General features: G+C 36.0%; 2 protein-coding genes across 2 annotated transcripts; both read right to left on the minus strand.

The window, feature by feature from the left end:
- Positions 1-407: 407 nt before the first annotated feature.
- LOC116117599 (GDSL esterase/lipase 1-like) lies at positions 408-1482 on the minus strand. Its single transcript, XM_031403622.1, has 2 exons — positions 818-1482; positions 408-729 (listed from the first exon to the last, which is right to left on the minus strand). The coding sequence occupies exons 1-2, from the start codon at positions 1059-1061 to the stop codon at positions 506-508; spliced, it is 468 nt and encodes a 155-aa protein (XP_031259482.1). The 5' UTR covers positions 1062-1482; the 3' UTR covers positions 408-505.
- Positions 1483-2099: 617 nt separating this feature from the next.
- On the minus strand, positions 2100-2693 carry LOC116117608 (GDSL lipase-like). Its single transcript, XM_031403631.1, has 2 exons — positions 2376-2693; positions 2100-2281 (listed from the first exon to the last, which is right to left on the minus strand). The coding sequence occupies exons 1-2, from the start codon at positions 2626-2628 to the stop codon at positions 2100-2102; spliced, it is 435 nt and encodes a 144-aa protein (XP_031259491.1). The 5' UTR covers positions 2629-2693.
- Between the last annotated feature and the right edge of the window lie 15871 nt (positions 2694-18564).

The following is an 18564-nucleotide window of genomic DNA, read 5'->3' on the forward strand; positions in this document are numbered from 1 at the left end:
GTTTCTCTTATAGACTAAAAAAAAAAAGACCCCTAGGTACAGTTGACCCTAAAAGTTAAAGAGTTTGCTATCAAATCACAAGGGAAGAGGTGATTTATAATTATTTTCTTAATAGGGTATTTTGATAAAAAATTATGGAATAAACAAACTTTAACGGCCTATTAAAATCAAATCCCGAATGGCCCTTAATTTCAATGTGAGAAAATTATATGCCTTTTACTGCTTATTGTTTGATTTATTGCTATAAATATATAGAAGCGATGTTCCACTTCCACAGACTTTGGAAGCCCGTTTTACTGCGATTATTAAAAATTAATTAATTGATTAACTAATAGTAAGAAGTCAAATCAATTTAATTAATTAACATCTATAGCTCAAAAAAGTACATGATAAATTATTCAGCATACGTACGTTGATTTTATATATTAATTTTTATAAGTCTACATCATCAATAGCTCCAAGGAGTACATTATTTAAAAGAAAGTAAATTCACTAAATAATCTAATCAAGGAAGCTCAAATAGTTGCTTCACATTATAAGGTCCAGTAACATTTGGTACTCCACTCCATATTAGCTCTGCAATCTGGAGATTTGCCTTCTGAGATGTATGGCCGCCATCAAAGAACAGATAGTCACTTGGATTACTGCATAACTTGTATGAACCTACGCCACAATTCAGTCCATTATATAGTCCACTGCCACAACATGCAATTTTCCCTTCCTTGAACCCTTCAAAACATAATCAAGAACAGAAAATTAAAGTTCAAACTAGACATAAACATATGTAAAAGTTTTGACTGCATATAACTTAATTTACCATATTTTGTAGGGTTATTAATTCGGTAAAGGAGGTTATAGAAGTAGTCCATGTTCGAATATTTGAACCCGGATAATTCTTTGGCCATCTTGCTAAGCTGATTAGATAGAGCTTTGTTGTGTAGATTTGCATCCTTTAAGAAATTGGTAACACAAGAGCCATTTGTACTGGGGTGCACTGCTTTTATAACGGGCAAGCAACCTAACGGTCCAACATTCTGGATCGCAAATTTCCTTCCTCCCATATTATATATTTCCTGCAAATCAATACAACAAGTTTCACTACAACATTAATTAAATATACTGTGGGAAATACAGCCTTCCCCGGCGCAAAGAACTCGTCGGAATAGAACTAAATCGCGATGTATTACGACGCAAGTCATACCTAAAGTTTTACAGATGATATCGAGAATAGAAATTGTTACCTTGAAGCCATTTGTTAAATTGGCTACCACCTTGCGCACGTATGCTACTCTTTGAGATTGAGTGGCATTAGGGTAGCTGGACTCATACCGAAAGTAATCGTTGCCTCCGAAGCTGAATAAGTACACAGAACTAGTTAAAATCTTTGTGGCTTCTTTAGCACCTACTTTCTGTGACATTAAATTTGCCACGTTCTTGAAATAGGCCAACTGTTGTTTAAGATTCAGCTGAAACCAATGGAAAATAAGATGTATTATTAAAAAAAAAAAAAAAAATATAGCATGACAGCTAAGGCTGCAATCGAGTTGAACCAAACTGAATATTGAGAAACTCGAGCTCGATTCGATTGGAATAGTTGAAGCTCGACTCGATTTTAATTATTAATTATTTTTATTTATATATATAAATGTTAATATAAAATTAAAATATTATATAAAATGTTGAGCTCGAGTAAACTCTCGAACTGCTCGAGTAAAGTATTATTATGCTCAAACTCCGCTCGACACAACACACAAGCTACTTGAGCTCGTTTGCAAGCGGTTCGGCTCGTTTGTTGGCCAAGGACAACCCTAACTATATACTTGTAAATTTACAACTGTACCGCTCTTAGCGCTCTAGGACATATCAGTATGAGTTTTTAATTTAAATAATGCAGAAATGGAGTACGGGAATTTAATTGAAGGTGACATTATTGATGATATGACATCTCTTAAGTTTGTTGCTGACAGTTTATGGAAATTAACGCCATTAAGAGAATTCAAAATCGTCACCCACTTTCGTTTAGATTTGATACACAAAAGAGAAACCACGAGAAAGAAAACAAAAACCGAACCCACTTCAATTAATTAGCCATCAGAACCTTATCTTGAAAGGTAGTTCAAAAATTCAAAAGAAAACAACAGTTTCCTACTTAATAAGAAGCATACCACTCCATCATTGACGTCTAGAACACCACCTGCGGCAGAGGCAAAGTTAGCTCCATTGGTTAAATCTGCTCCTGGTTGCAGGTATGGAGGATCCACTGAAAGGTTTGCAAATTGGGCTGAAAATTCAAGGAGTGAAACAACATTCATCAACATCTTTAACTCTATAAATTAAGTTTAACTAGTAAAGAAATAAACTGACAAAGATCTTACCGATGTAATCAGGAACTATAAGGCCATCTGAAAATCTGCCAGTGGATTTGTTGTTCATGTCTATTCCATAAGGATACGATGTTGATACGGGTTTCGCTGAATTTTTGATGTACTGGTTGTTGCCTGGATCGAAGAGTGAGTCTCCAAACACAAACAGTAGTTTCTTCGACTGAGCTGCATAGCACCCAAATGAACCGAGAGCGATTGCATACAAGACTATGGCACAAAGAAAGTTGATGCTTGTCCTTGCCATGGAGTTTTGAACACTTTCGATAATGTTGCCTTCTCTTTGTTCTTTTTCAGTGCCTACTTATGATGGAACACGCGCACTGTCAAGGTTTGTGGTTTATGTGTGTGGAAAGTGTGTGAGACATCATATATAATATTTGTGAATTTATATTGAATTTCACGTGGTGTTTTGTCTTCTGATCTGAACATTGGTCCACACGCATTATATTTTCTATGAGTAAACAACTTTTTCCCATCCAAGGTTTGCGTCAATAATTTTACCACCCAAAAAGTTTCAAAATACTACTTTCTGACCCAAAGTTTATATTTTGTTAATATTCAAAATATACTTAACTTTCTTAGTTGACATTCGACGAGATACCAAGAGTGCCAAGATAAGAAAGGTTTTGTAGAGTTGAGGCCAGTAAATTGAATGGTGGTGACCGATTAAATATTTGTCATCAGAATCATTCGAAAATCAGCTAAGAACAGAATACCCTAACTTTGAGGTGGCAAGCAATGGATGAGAAATTAGGTGCTGGAGTAAGAGGGCTTTTGTAGGGAAGAGATCGGAGGTTCAAATGGTGGCTATAGAGAGAATTTTTACCGTTGGAATCGGTTTTGGGTATTGATAGGAATATAAACTTTTGGTGAGAATGTGATATTTTGAAACTTTTTAGGTGAAAAAGTTTATTAAGGCAAACCTTGGGTGAGAAAATGTTGTTTACTCCATTTTCTACAGCAATTAACGTGAGAGAATTATGATGTTTATCACCTGTAGTTTGATTTACTTTTATAAATCAATCAATCAATTGGCACCTAAACATTGTATCTTCAAAGCCCGAGATTACATTTCATCTACCTATGAAGTCATATTCATGGTCTAATTATAAAGATTAGGTAAAATAGTGACTGACAAGTGCCACCCAGGTTCGCCGAAATTACATATTTCTACCCACAAACTTTTAAAAAAACAATTTCTCACCCATTGTCAATCTCCATCAATAGATACCATTTATTATGTGACTTTATAATTTTTAACGAGAGTGAATAACAATTTCCAACCCACACTTTATTAAATGTGTTTTTCACCCCTAGTTTAGTTTATATTAATTTTAGGGTTAATAAATTTAAAAGAGAATTTAAAAATAAAATCAGTTATTAAAATAAAAAATTGAAAAAAAACTAAAAAAAAGCTGGCCTACACTTGGCAAGAATCGCTAGGTGCGATTTTGAACAACTTTTTTTTTTTTTTTTTTCCAATTTTCTTAATTTTTTATTTTCGGATTTTTCTTACAATTTTTCAGTTTTTTTTTTGGAAATTATATTTTTATATATACAATTTTCATGAAATATTGTTTTGTAATTATAGAAATTGAAGATATGGGTTTCAATGACTAATTCCCAAGTTGGTGAAGGTAATAGTTATGTGTTTGTAATTTAGGAGTGTAAGTAATACTAACCTTATAATATATATTGTCCGAAATGACAAAAATGCCCTTTTGCTGTTAAAATAACGTTTGAATTTAATGATGGGTGGGAAAAGTAATGAAGGCAAACTTTGGGTGGGAAAATGTCATTCACTCAAAATATTAAAGTCTACATACATCTAGAGGTGGAAAAAATGGGCCGGGTTAGGCAGGTCAACCCTAACCCGGCCCGTAATGAAGAGGGTTCAACCCGGCCCGTCTTAAACCCGCCAGCAACCCTCGGGCGGGCCGGGTTGCAAAATGGCAACTCGACGGCCCGCGGGTTGCTATTTTGTCCTCTTTGCAAGAGGACCGCAACCCAGTGGGTTGCAACCCGCCGGGTTGGCCAAAAAAAAATTAAAAAAAAATGTAAATTTTTTTTCAATTACCCTTTTACCCTTGAAATATAGCCGTTTTATAGCGATTAGAGGGGTCTTTTTCGTCATTTTCTTTTCCCATTTTTTTCTATAAATTGGCCCTAAACTCTCATATTTTTCTCACAACTCAAATTCTCTCATTTTCTCATATTCTCTAATCTCTATTCTCTCAATTATTCATTTATTCTCTTAATCTTTTTGTTATCAATTTGCTCTTATTTTAATTTTTATTAGTTTTTGCAATTTTCAATTCATATTTCCAACTTTCCAAATTCCAAATTTCCAATTTCCATATTCCAATTCTCTTTCTTTAATTTTTATTTCTTCTACATCAATTTTTTTTTNGCCAAGTAATACCCATATTAGTTATTTGAGTTTGATTGCTTTCTCTATTTCCATGTTGATTAATATGTTTATTAGCATGCCTTTTTAAAGTACTAGTATCATTACCTGAATCAGCTTTATAAACATTTGCATAATATTTGCATCTTACTTTCTTGACTTAAACGCCATTTTCTGTCTCGTAAAACTTGTCGAAATGCGTCCAAACGTCTGATGTGTGCCTGTCTTCGATTTCGACGGCAGTTGATGAACCCGTCTTAACTTGAGATGGAGTTGGATGAGGACGACAATTACGAGGGCGACTTCTAGAACCACCGAGAGCTGTTGGAATCGACGACATATTTTGAGGTGTATCGGATTCTGAGACTGGGATTGGGACAGCAGGACTATTTGAATCTCCTACATTCATAGTAAAATCAGCGGGACTAGGACTAGGATAGTAGTTTTCTTCATCATTGAAATGGATGGGAGAGAAATATCTATCTATTGTAGTTGAAAAAAAAATTGATGCAGAAGAAATAAAAATTAAAGAAAGAGAATTGGAATATGGAAATTGGAATTTGGAATTTGGAATTTGGAAAATTGGAAATATGAATTGAAAATTGCAAAAACTAATAAAAATTAAAATAAGAGCAAATTGATAAAAAAAATTATTAAGAGAATAAATGAATAATTGAGAGAATAGAGAATATGAGAGAATGAGAGAATTTGAGTTGTGAGAAAAATATGAGAGTTTAGGGCCAATTTATAGAAAAAAAATGGGGAAAGAAAATGAAAAAAAAGACCCCTCTAATGGCTATAAAACGACTATATTTCAAGGGTAAAAGGGTAATTTAAAAAAATAAATTAATTTAACATTTTTTTTAATTTATTTTTCAGCCAACCCACGGGTTGGCCGTTGGCAACAGACAACCTGGTGGGTTGGCCATTGGCTACAGCCAACCCGCATGCAACCCGCCGGGTTGGCGGTCCTCCTGCAGAGAGGACAAAATAGCAACCCGCGGGCCGTCGGGTTGCCATTTTGCAACCCGGCCCATCCGGGGGTTGCTAGCGGGTTGGGCTCAACCCGGCCCGCCATTAAGGTGGGTTGGGCTTAACCCGGCCTGCCATTAAGGCGGGCTGGGTTGAACCCTCTTTATTACGGGTCAGGTTAGGATTGACCCGCCTAACCCGGCCCATTTGTTCCACCTCTAGTCACACACCATAAAGCAATGAAAATGAAAGGGCATCGTATCTTATTATCTAATATCTTCTTTTTTCACATTTATATTTTTCTGTTATATTTAATGATTTATGCACTTTTAAAAGTGAGAAATGCTAGATTTATATAAAGAAATAGAAAGAAGGATATACAAAATAATGTGACAACTGATATGACAATATCACATCATCTATCACATCACTCACTTGCCACATAACCTTTTTTTTTAATCTAAATTTTCCTCCTGTTTCTCTCTCCTCCTCCTCCTCCTCCTCCTCTTCTTTACGAACTCATTCATTTTTTTTTTTTTACACATTATTTTGTATAAAAATCTTAATAAAATTTATTTGTACCTCTACCATATTAATATACGTAACTCTTTAAATTATTGTTTAAAATTACAAATACAATTTCAACAACCTATTCCCGCGTCCTCTACATTTGATTGCTGATAGGAGTGATTTAAAACAAATAATTGATATCCACGTTTTATGCGTTTTAAATTTGTTGAATAAATAAATTAATAAAACATGACAAAATCGTGGTGCCAAGCTAGTGACGCAATCTGCTTTATGCCTTTAAAATTTGTTGAATTTCCTAATGCCCAGTGTTCTCACAGTCTTACTTTCTATTCCAATGTGATGACCATGTACAAAGATACTAATACGAATCTCACCCACCGGGAATTTTGTTACCTTTGGCCCTAATTTTTAGGATTGTGCAAAAAAATCTGATATCCGATATCCGATCCTAATCCACTCTATTCCGCTCCAGAAAAATCGGATATTTGAAAATTTGGATCGGATACGGATCAGAATTTAGCAAAATCCGAATATTCGGATCGGATACCGGATCGGGATTATTAAAAAATCAAATATCCGTATCCAATCCGGATTTTACAAAACTACGTTGTTTTGAGTTTAAAAATTAAATTAACCCTAACACTAACAGTCTAACTCAATAACTCTAACACAATTAAGTCAACTCTCTGTCTCTCTCACTCTCTGTCTCTCTCGGCTCTTGCTCGAACACGAACACGTAGTCACGACTCACGCACAGTCGCACAACCTCTCACAAAGTCACAGTCTCACTCTCTCAGACCAGTTCTCATCTATCATCTCAGTCTCTCGCTGTCTCTCTCGCTCAAACAAGCACAACCTTTCACTTTCTCAGACCAGATCTCGTCTGTCGTCTCAGTCTATCACTGTCTCTCTCGCTCAAACATGCACAGCCTTTCACTCTCATCTCAATCTCACTTTGTCTCTCTCGCTCAACTCTCTGACTCTCTCGCTCGAACACGCACAAACCGACACACAGTCAGTCAACCACTCTCTCGGTGTCTCGGTGTCTCACTCTCTCTCACTCGAACACTCTCAGATCTCAGTCTCTCTAACGATTGAAGCCCCAAATCGATTGTTGTCACAGCCTAGTGCGACTACCGCCACACCGTAATAGCCTGGTGCGATTTCGTGGTGCTTATTTCTTTATTATTGTTGGTGATGGTTTGTTAATGGTACAATTTGATGGGTGTTTTTGTTTTGATGTTGATTTGAGTTTGATGTTAATGGCACCGTAATATGGTGTCTTCTCTCTTTGTCCCGGTTACAAACCTTCTATTGTTCATTAGTATTTATTTGCGTTTCGAACCTATTACAAGGTTGATGGAGGCTGGGTTTGATTCAAACTGTGCCAATTGGGTTTGTACTCATCCAAGCGTTTACTTACTGTGATGGCGAATGGAGTGTAGAGGCTTGGTCTGATTTAAATTAAGGTGTTTCCCTAATTTGATGTAAATGCCAAAGGAGCATTTCTGCTCTTTAGGTTTCCTCTATGCTGCAGTGCTGCTTATGTTTGTAGTTCATTGAAACTGCTTGCATCTTAGATTATTATTATTGTTCACTTTGATGTTGTTCCTGTGAAATGTGACACATTCTAACTGGTGACGGATTGCATATGTCCTTGCAATATGGCTTTGGAGCACTATTAGCCTTAAGGATTGAATTATTTGATTTTAAAAAGAAAATCTTAAAATTCGGATAAATTTCGGATATCCGATTATCCGATCTGAATAATCGGATATCCATAAAACCGGATATCCACATAATTCGGATCGGATTCAGATCAATATATAGCCTGATCCGAAAATTCGAATCGGATCAGGAAAATCCCTATTCAGATCGGATATCTGGATTTGAACAGCCCTACTAATTTTTATCTTTTTTTTTTGTTTTTGTATTATATTAAAAAAGCATAAACCCCTTTATTACTTAAAAACACACACATCATATTACTTAAATCACATAATTTATACGGCCATAAAAAATAAGTTACATCACTTGGAATTAATTTAAATTAATTACTTGGAACAGAAATTTAGAATATATGTATACGTAAGGTACCCTTAGGCACTTAAGGTAGTCGGACAGAGCATGGCTGCCTTATTGGTTTCTAGGTTAGAGCTTCCAAGTATAAACAAATTGGCAATGGTATGTTTATAAAAAAAAAAAAAAAACATTTACCTCATCTTGGGTGAAATGTGGAAGCGATTAGGGATAAAAATCCTTAGACATGAATAAGGTAGTTGATTAACACTTGTGTTAGGGCCAAAAATCGTCTTAGGCTTGACGAGGCCCAATAACGAAATAAACATATCATGGCCCAAGGCCTCAACCCAATCTCGATTGGACCTACGCTTAAAATCACCTTGCGAACTACCCACTTATGAGTTAGGCTATCCTATAAGTTAAGTTAAACTGGATTTCAGCCCATTAGCCTGCAACAGTCTATAAATGGGAAATCATAATCCCATTCTATTTCCTCTTCTACTAAGATTCCAAATCTGATTTAAACTATTAAACTTAATCTGATAAGGTGAAGAAATCATATTTCTTTCTTGATAGGGATTATCTTCCAAAAAAGAGGACTCAATGTCCTACTAGGATTCCAACCCCTTGGATTCACTATAAAAACAGAGGTTTGCCCTCTCATTAAGCATACAATCTCCGATAGTCAATCTACTCTACTCAAAACTATCTATTTGCTCTTGAAGTTCTTGCTCCCAAGAACCCGACGCCTTCGCCGTAATCCTAGCCTCCAACAAGACTCCTGGTAATTCTTCTTCTCCTTAATTCTTATTAAATAATCTCTTTCAGCCTTGCTGACTTGACCGTCGGAGTGCCTTGGGCAAACACCACCCCGGTGTTTTCCGAAAGCTTCGCACTTACCCTTTCATGTGTGCAGGTCTAACGGATTGTCAGTAGCCTCAACCTCATTGGATCAGACCCTATTTTCATGACAGCAGCTTTTTTGCATCTGCAGTTTGGCGACCACCGTAGGGCCCTGACAATCATCTGCTAACGATAACTTGCAACACGAGAGGAGGCATGTAACTCCCTTCAACTGACATCGCTAATCAGAAAATTTCATCACGATAAGAAAACTTTTCTTTACTTTTCTCCATTTGTTTTATCTATTCAGCACGTGATATGATACCTTGAAGCATCAAAACACATCCCCCATATTCATAATTTGTTCCATGCATCAGTTGGAATATTTCTCACTTCTCGTAGGTGTTTAATTTCTTTTTGGAGCATATTTCGTGGTCTAAAAACCCTTACATCTCATGGGAATGTTTTTTGTGTATTTAAAAACCCATCTTCCTCTCCTTCTCTAGACCCGCAAATTCTCCAACCACAACAAATGGTTCAGAACGTTAACTCACCTTCGTGTCGAATTACTAAAGTCCCACAAACCTTGAATCAAACTCCCTCAGTCCATGGCAACTGGTAAGAATATACACTGACTAGTTTTGACTTCCTGCCGTCAATGCCAAGATATCACTCAGCTCGTTCGAAGCAAAGTCAAACTGAGAATGAAATGCCCAACTATACTGACTCCCCTTCAGAATCACCAAATCCCATTCCTCCTCCAAATCCTCTTTCGAAACCACAAAAGCCAAACACTTCCAAATACGAAGGTCCTTCAAAAATTGCTCATCCCGTGTTCTATCTAGCATCCGTCAAAAAACTACTCAAAAGCATGTCAAAGCCATCTTTAGCAAACTCAAAACCCATATTTAAGACAAACCCAAATTTTTCTTCTTCAAAAGTCAACAAAAATCACCTCAAATTCATCCCAGAGTGGCCTAGAAGGTTTTAAGAACACAAAAAGAACAGAGAAAAACAAAATGAAAGAATCAGGAGAAATCACTGTAGAATCTCTGGAGAAATCGCCCACACCTTCGACTAGAAAGAGTAAAACTTAAAAAGAGATAATAAGTAAATAAAAAGTTACATGTTTTGAATGAATGCCATTGCCAAAGCATTATGGCATTTAATGCACCTTGGTTGAAAATGCCATGTGGTGAAATTTTGGAAAGGTGATTTTTTCTCATTATTTTCAGCCGCTTGCACAATGAGCCCATATTCCATATTTGTGCTCACATCAGAGTTTTATTTGGAATTCTTTGGAAATCTAATTCGCTTTGCAGAATGCACAATGGCTTCACTTAGATTGGTCTGCCGAGCGGGCAACACGTTAGTATTCATCTCAATTAGCCCTGCAACTCCCACTCAGTTTGTCTCCATGTGGCTTTGATCACACTACAACAAGAACTCTCTCCACTCGGCTTAACCAACCGAGTGGGAGAAATTAAAAATCAAAAGTGGTTATCCCTAGTCAACTTCTTTTGACTCAGCAGTCAGCACACCTTCTCCACACGATATAGTGGGACGAGCTGAGTGGATTCTAAGCTACTTCAGAACAAGGATATAATCCCTCAAATTATTTATACAAGTCCAGATAACTCCATTCGACACATACTCAATCACCTCATGTGGAAAAAGTACGCCTAAGTAACAACTATAAAAGTCGTCACTCGGCTCGGCTGGGACTACGATCTACCTTTCTCTGGAACATCTTCATTCAGGGTTGGGGTTATTTCTTTATTCCGGCTACATGAGCTTTGCCGAGTGGGTCTGTCCAAGCTCACCCTCATACAACTCTTGCTCGAGTATGACTGATTCAATGCATCTAAAGAGCCACTCGCTTGTAGACTAATGGTACTTTCGTATCACCTCCTCAAAAGTCAAATCAAATACTCCACTCGGTTCAGAAAGCACAGGTGGCAACACTTGAAGGGGAAAGGTATGTGTCATTATTTCCTTTTAACTACCACTCTATTTGGTTAAATCTTTCTCTGTTCCGCTTATTACTCAAATACATGCAGCCCATTTTTCCATTTAGCTCACTCTTCATTCAGTCCATAACACATGCACATCATGCATATTGACTCTCAATTCGACTCTTAACTTAAAACATGCATGTCACTGCTCCAGCTTCAATCAAATGTTTTCAATTACAAAGTCGGTCACGCCGACTGGGCCACATAGCCCTCAAAGGTTTCAACAACAATTCGATCACGTCGACTCAATTGCAAGCTCCATATAAGCTCCATTTTGCATACACATTCAGATCGACTCTGCTTGATTCACGGATTTACACCTTCGGATCGACCCTACTCGATCCATGGATTTACACCTTCGGATTGACCCTGCTCGATTCATGGATTCACACCTTCGGATCAACCCTGCTCAATCCAAGGATTTACACCTTCGGATCGGCCCTGTCCGATCCACGGATTTACACCTTCGAATCGACCCTTCCCGAACCACAGATTTACACTTTCGGATCGACCATGCCCGATCCATGAATTTACACATTTGGATTAACCCTGCTCGATTCACGGATTTATACATTCGGATTAACCTTGCTCGATCCACAGATTTACACCTTCGAATCAATCCTGCCCGAACCAAGGATTTACACCTTTGGATTGACCCTGCCTGATCACAGATTTACATCTTCGAATCGACCCTGCTTGATTTATGGATTTACACCTTCGGATCGACCCTGCTCGATCCACAGATTTACACATTTGGATCGACCCTGCCCGAACCACGGATTTACACCTTCGGATCGACCCTACCTCATCCATGGATTTACACCTTCGGATCAACCCTGCTTGATTTACAGATTTACACCTTCATATCGACCCTGTCCGATCCATGGATTTACACCTTTGGATCGGCCCTGTCCGATCCACGGATTTACACCTTTGGATAGGCCCCCACCCCCCCCCCCCCCCCGATCCATGGATTTACACTTTCGGATCGACCTTGCTTGATCTACAGATTTACACCTTTGGATCGACCCTGCTCGATCCATGGATTTATACCTTCGGATCGACCCTGCCTGATCCACGGATTTACACCTTCTGCTCGATTCACGGATTTACATCTTCAGATCGACCCTGCTCAATCCACGGTCTACACCTTCGATCGGCCCTGCTCGGTTCATGAAGCTACACATTCAGTCAGTCAGACCGAGTGAAGGGTTCTTACACCTCAAATCGACAAGTCATCGACCCAATCCACACAACGATCCATTTGACCTAACGAGCTGTTATCACTGATCCACTCATTCTGCACTCATTCAATTAAATCTACTCTCTAAGCTAATTATTCTTTAACTTAGAGAGTGGGGGGCTAACTGTTAGGGCTAAAATCATCTTGGGCTTGACGAGGCCTAATAAAGAAATAAACATGTCATGATCTAAGGCCTCAACTCAATCCCGATTGGGCCTACGCTTAAAATCACCTTGCAAACTACCCATTTATGAGTTAGGCTATCCTATAAGTTAAGCTAAACTGGGTTTCAGTCCATTAGCCTGCAACAGTCTATAAATGGGAAATCATAATCTCATTCTATTTCCTCTTCTACTAAGATCTCAAATCTTATTTAAAATATTAAACTTAATCTGATAAGGTGAAGAAATAATATTTCTTTCTTGATAAGGATTATCTCCCAAAAAAGAGGACTCAATGTCCTCCTATGATTCCAACCCCTTAGGTTCACTATAAAAACAGAGGTTTGCCCTCTCATTAAGCATGCAATCTCCGATAGTCAATCTACTCTACTCAAAACCATCTATTTGCTCTTGAAGTTCTTGCTCTCAAGAACTCGACGCCTTTACCGTAGTCCTAGCCTCCGACAAGACTCCTGATAATTCTTCTTCTCCTTAATTCTTATTAAATAATCTCTTTCAGCCTTGCTGACTTGAGCGTCGGAGTGCCTACAGCAAACACCACCCCAGTGTTTTCCGGAAGCTTCACGTTTGCCCTTTCATGTGTGCAGGTATAACAGATTGTCAGTGGCCTCAACCGTACGGGATCAGACCCTATTTTCATGACCGTAGATTTTTTGCATCTGCAACTTGTTGGTCCAAAACGATAAGCACCATTCGCTTGGTTTTCCAGCAAATTAAATGTATATGATGCCATATTCTGCTTATCTTTTGCTTTAAATCTTCAAAATCATGGTTGTTCAACATGATATATATGTTTTGGGAGAGCATATAATTATTCCAGGATTGGAGACTCTATCAAAATCACCATAATTAATTTTAATGCCCACTTCACTTGTCCTCAATACTCAATAGGTGAATCTAAGGGAGCCACGTTCATCAACTTCTTGAAGGCTCAATACAATTATGATAACGATTCCACCTCTTATGCTTTAGACTGCATCCATCCACATAAAAGAGGAAAAAAAGGTTCAGATGATTCTCCTGCGACTAAGAAGAAGATGAATTTTTGGATAATTTAGACTAGAGAAGGAAATAAAAGATTAAAGATATGCAATATATATATATATATATAGCGTGTATATATATATATATATAGCATTATATTTGCTCTCACAAAACTGAACTCCAAAAACATCTCAATGTCCCCTGATAAAGGCCTTAAGACTACAAAGGTTAACTTAACTGAAGAGCAGTTGAAAGGTCAGTTTTGGCGGTTTGACACCGATGGAGATCGCCGTCTTAGCAAACAAGAGCTTAATAATGCCTTCAGTAGCCTTGGTTCAAGTTTCCCAGCTTGGCGGACGTGGCGAGCGCTTTGTCATGCAGATGAAAATGGAGATGGATACATTAATGAGAAGGAATTCGACGAGCTTGTCAAGTATGCTGTAAAATGTGGTTACGCCATCAGTTAGAGCTTAATAATGTTTTTTTAATTTAACTGATAGTAATTAGTATGTAAGTGGGTCTATTAGAAGGGAGGAATTGTGCGGTCTTAATTTGTACTTTCTTGTTCAAACATGCACTTAGCAGTTGGCTATACACGTAGATCAATCCTTTGAATGTATTTTTTGTTTTCTTTGTCTGGTTTTATCATGACCAAAAATATTGATTACTCTGTTTCTCTGATCCATGAAATAAAATAAAATAAAAAAAGTTGTTATAATGTTTAATTAATTCCGATTCAATGACTATTTCTATGAATACTCTATGGATTTAACTAAAAAACATATTCCTTTTGTGTCACGGACTATAATTTACTCAAGTCCCACATTCACCTAGAAAATTATATTCGAATACATGGTTTTAGTATTAATTTCATAATATCTTTAGAGGATTGTAGCAAGTTTGATTTAATTTCAATTGAAATTATATTAACTACCAAAAAAAAAAAAAAAACAATCATTTTTTGTTACCAAATGTCTGAAGACACCACATTACCTTTGGGTGATACATACTCATTTCCACAATGGTTATCCCGGGATTGTTTAATCACCCATCTTTACCTCGATTTTGCCATTGCTCAAAGGGGATTCTATTCGCCCATATTTTCATCAATCTAAGGATTGTATGCCGATTTACAACAATAATTCTTTCTATTGTAGTTAATCTAACCCAAAAATAAAGTCATTACTAGTAACCTATTACTAAAAATTGAAGTCTCCTATCTTGTGCAATGAAGCCATTGATTAATTAGTACACATAATCTCGCTCTATCTTATTTTATTTTGTATAAAGTTTTTTTTCTCCAACTTTTATGATACATCAGATTTCTGATTTGGATATTGAAGGATATGTGCTCCTTTCATTGATTTGTTTTGTAAAGGCCAAAAGCCCCTTGACATGGGACAACCACCTCGACTTGGACAAACTTAATAACTAAGCAACCATACTTGTGACTCAATCTACTTCACCTGGAGTTGACATTACAATCTGGTTGGGATAATCTTCATGCAAATTAATCTTAACCATTTGTATTTATTTGTCCAGAAACAGGGTGTTAACCATATACATGTGGACTAAGAGGAAATAGCATCTGAGTATGATTTCAATTCGCTTATATATTTCTTGAACATATAATTATAATGTAAATCATTTAAATTGGGTAAACTCGAATCTTTGAACTTTATCATGTGATAAGATTCTTGTAAAATAAGAATTTTATCACTTAATGTAATCTCATATGATATAGAAGAAATTATTGGAATTTTGTGAATGTCAAACGTTAAATATCATGTATATGAAAAACATTAATTGATTGCCTCTGCAGTCAATATGGTTGGGACCATATATGATTACAATCAAAATTACAAGGCCTGGGAAGATTAATTAGTGTTTAGTAATAGCAGAAGGCCATGAATTCAGTTCCCTGGAGGGTTTATTATTTTTTAAGCTAGTGAACATATTCTAATAGTAGTAAAACAAACTATAGACCTACCGCACACGTTGGTTATCTTCCTTTTAATTAGCAGAATAATTGAAGATGTAAACAATAAAAAAGATATTTGAATTTCGAACTCTTTAAATTATTGTTTAAATCAAACGCCAACAATGTTCCCGGATCCTCTGCATTTGACTGCTGGCAGGAGTGAAGAACAAATAATTGATATCCATGTTTTATGCCTTTTAATTTGTTGAATAAATAAATGGCCGAACGACTTACACATACCAAGGTTTGTTGTAACGATAAATTGGTACCTAAAATGTTTGGAAACGACAAACAAGTATCTTTTTTCGTCATGTGTTGTTAATGATTTTCATTTGTTAATAGTGAAAAGACTAGAATCCTCTTTATTATATGCCATGTATAACTTTATTCATCTCTATCTAGTGATGTTGAAATATTGCACATAAAAAAGATCCAATCCAATCAAATAGCATCTTTATATCTATTTTACCCCAACAACTGGGGATTAATTTGTAACTTAATTAAAGTGTATATAGGCTGTAGGGTCGGCCAGGCGTTTAATGGTTTTCGGAACAATATTTCAGAGTTTGCTTTAAACTTGCATTTGACACGTGGTATTAAATTAGATTAATTTAGTTCTAGAGAATAGATTTGCTTAAATTGTAAATACTATTTTGTGTTTGGTAAGTATCGTACTAAATCTAATTATATAAGTTGATAAGTTCAAAATTTTCTACTAAATTTATTTAGTGTTTTCAAAAAAAATGTGGGTCTATATATAATTAACCAAAATTTCAAGCTCTATACCAATGTAACTAACTGCTTTAACTAAATACTATTATACCATCATCCCTAACCTTCCAACACTTAAGCAAAACCTTATCATTTTCAAACTTTCATTTGCAATCTCTTGCACCAGAAATACAACATCAAACAAGTAGAATCAATACATCCAAGTAACAAGATTGATCTTTAACTTAAAATTCTTATATTCCTGTTATTTTTCATTTTTTATGTTACAATAATTGTCTGCAATATTTCTTGGTTGACATACTTTAATACACCAACAGGCTAAAAAATACTCTATCGGACAAAATATTTTACATAATGCAATAGAAAATTATGCCAATAAAGAAAGACAAAATTTGTATTTTAAACTAGTTGGCGTATTTTTAAACGAATTGCCATAAAAAAATTATGCCAACTAGGAATCTTTAAAAGAAATTTCCCAGTTGGGGTATTTTCCCATGCCAATTGGAAAAATAACGTCAAGTGTCGAACCACCTACAATTCCTCAAATTCAGCACAAACAAAACCAATACACTTATATTCACATCAAACACAACATCACCCACACCACCAACACTCATAATATTCATAAAAAAGTAATTCTAAGTCTATAACTCAATCTCACAACCTTCTCTCATAATCCTGACGTGGCAGTTCGTAATTGGTTAGCTCGCAAATAAGTAGACAGGACCCGTAACAAGCAGGCAGGATCCATCTACGAGTTGACCAATTACGAGTTGTCACATTAGAGGTTGTAAACTTAGCATTACTATTCGTAAAAACAACGTCCACAACAATAATCACATTAACCCGAAAACTGTAGAAATTTAAAATCCAAAAACCTTAACTCAAACCCAAAAATCTTACATAAACTAAAATATCCAAATATCCGGTTAAACTTTTTCTCACCACCAAAATTGCCTAGAAATCAATCAAAGAGGAATCAAAATACTAGCTTTAATCAATGTGTACCGTGTTAATGCAGTAAGGAAGTGAAAATCCGAAAATCAAAATCGGCTCCAACCCCTTTTTTTAAATGGGAAAGCCATGGAGTAATTTCGGGAAAATATATGGCATTTGGTGGTTATATGGATATAGGGTTTGAAATTTTGGTTATTTAATTAAAACCCATTGATTTAACTAGATAATTGGATATTTATATAATGTAATATAAAAATTTATTTATGTTTTATTAGTAACTCATTAATATGATCTGTTTGGAATGATCAATGGCCTTCCTTTCTAATAGAATATACAAACATTTAGTACACTGTTTTGTCCGGTTGTGAAAAATTGTACAGTCAACTAGTCAAGTTTGTTTTGTCCAACACTATATGAGCAATCGCGCCCTATATATGATCGGTGGTACTTTTAATTGACTTAAGTTTTACAAAGTTCATATGTATTTTGTTACTCAATTTCTAGAAAAGCTTTGAAATTATCGTATCATTCAACTGTTACGGATTATTGGAATAAGGGGAAAAGTTTTCCACTTATCCAAAGTATTTATTCTTGGGTGACCATGAGTGTGTGATGCCTTTATCAAACTAAAAGCATCTTTTTCAATTTCTTCAGACAAATTAATATTAACTATTTAATGTAAGTTTGATTAGATATTTTATCTTAATGTTGTATATATTTTGTTATCTAACTGTTCATTAAAAAAATTATATAATAAGGTTAATATTGACTTATCAGTTACCCTAATACTCTATCCTCACCATTGGGGGACGAATCGCACCTAACATTACCTAATTAAATTTTTAATATCTTTCTTAATATCCATGCCACTTGTATTAATTTCATTTCCATTACAAGCACTTGAATAGTTTTACAAAATATAGAAAATAAAGGTATACAGTGTTAAAACGAAAGTCTATAAAACCAGTGAAATTGCAGTCCCCTTGTATCATAACTCAAAAGAAAAAATGCCTTATTTTGCTATTTGGCCCACTACTGCTACAAAGGAGCTGCCTACAAGCGTGCCTCTGACCACAAAACAACTGGAGGAAATTTTCAAAAAAAATGACGTCGACGGAGATGGCCGCCTCACCAAGGAAGAGCTGAAGAAAGCATTTGAACAACTGGGTTCACGCAATCCTGGTTGGCGAGTTCATCGTGCGTTTCGCCATGCAGACAACAACAAAGATGGATCCATCAGTTTGGAAGAGCTGGATGAACTAGTCAAATATGTTGTCGGTTTAGGATATCGCATCAGTTAGTTTGAGGTAT

This window comes from Pistacia vera, unplaced genomic scaffold, assembly GCF_008641045.1.
Source record: "Pistacia vera cultivar Batoury unplaced genomic scaffold, PisVer_v2 Contig1233, whole genome shotgun sequence".
Classification (NCBI taxonomy): domain Eukaryota; kingdom Viridiplantae; phylum Streptophyta; class Magnoliopsida; order Sapindales; family Anacardiaceae; genus Pistacia; species Pistacia vera.

Excerpts from the sequence above, each read along its gene's own strand:
- LOC116117599 (XM_031403622.1), bottom strand. The coding sequence starts at position 1,061 with ATGGGAGGAAGGAAATTTGCGATCCAGAATGTTGGACCGTTAGGTTGC. Across the intron at positions 730-817 it reads TAATAACCCTACAAAATATG|GGTTCAAGGAAGGGAAAATT; the intron begins GTAAATTAAGTT and ends TATGTTTTGAAG.
- LOC116117608 (XM_031403631.1), bottom strand. The coding sequence starts at position 2,628 with ATGGCAAGGACAAGCATCAACTTTCTTTGTGCCATAGTCTTGTATGCA. Across the intron at positions 2,282-2,375 it reads TATAGTTCCTGATTACATCG|CCCAATTTGCAAACCTTTCA; the intron begins GTAAGATCTTTG and ends TTGAATTTTCAG.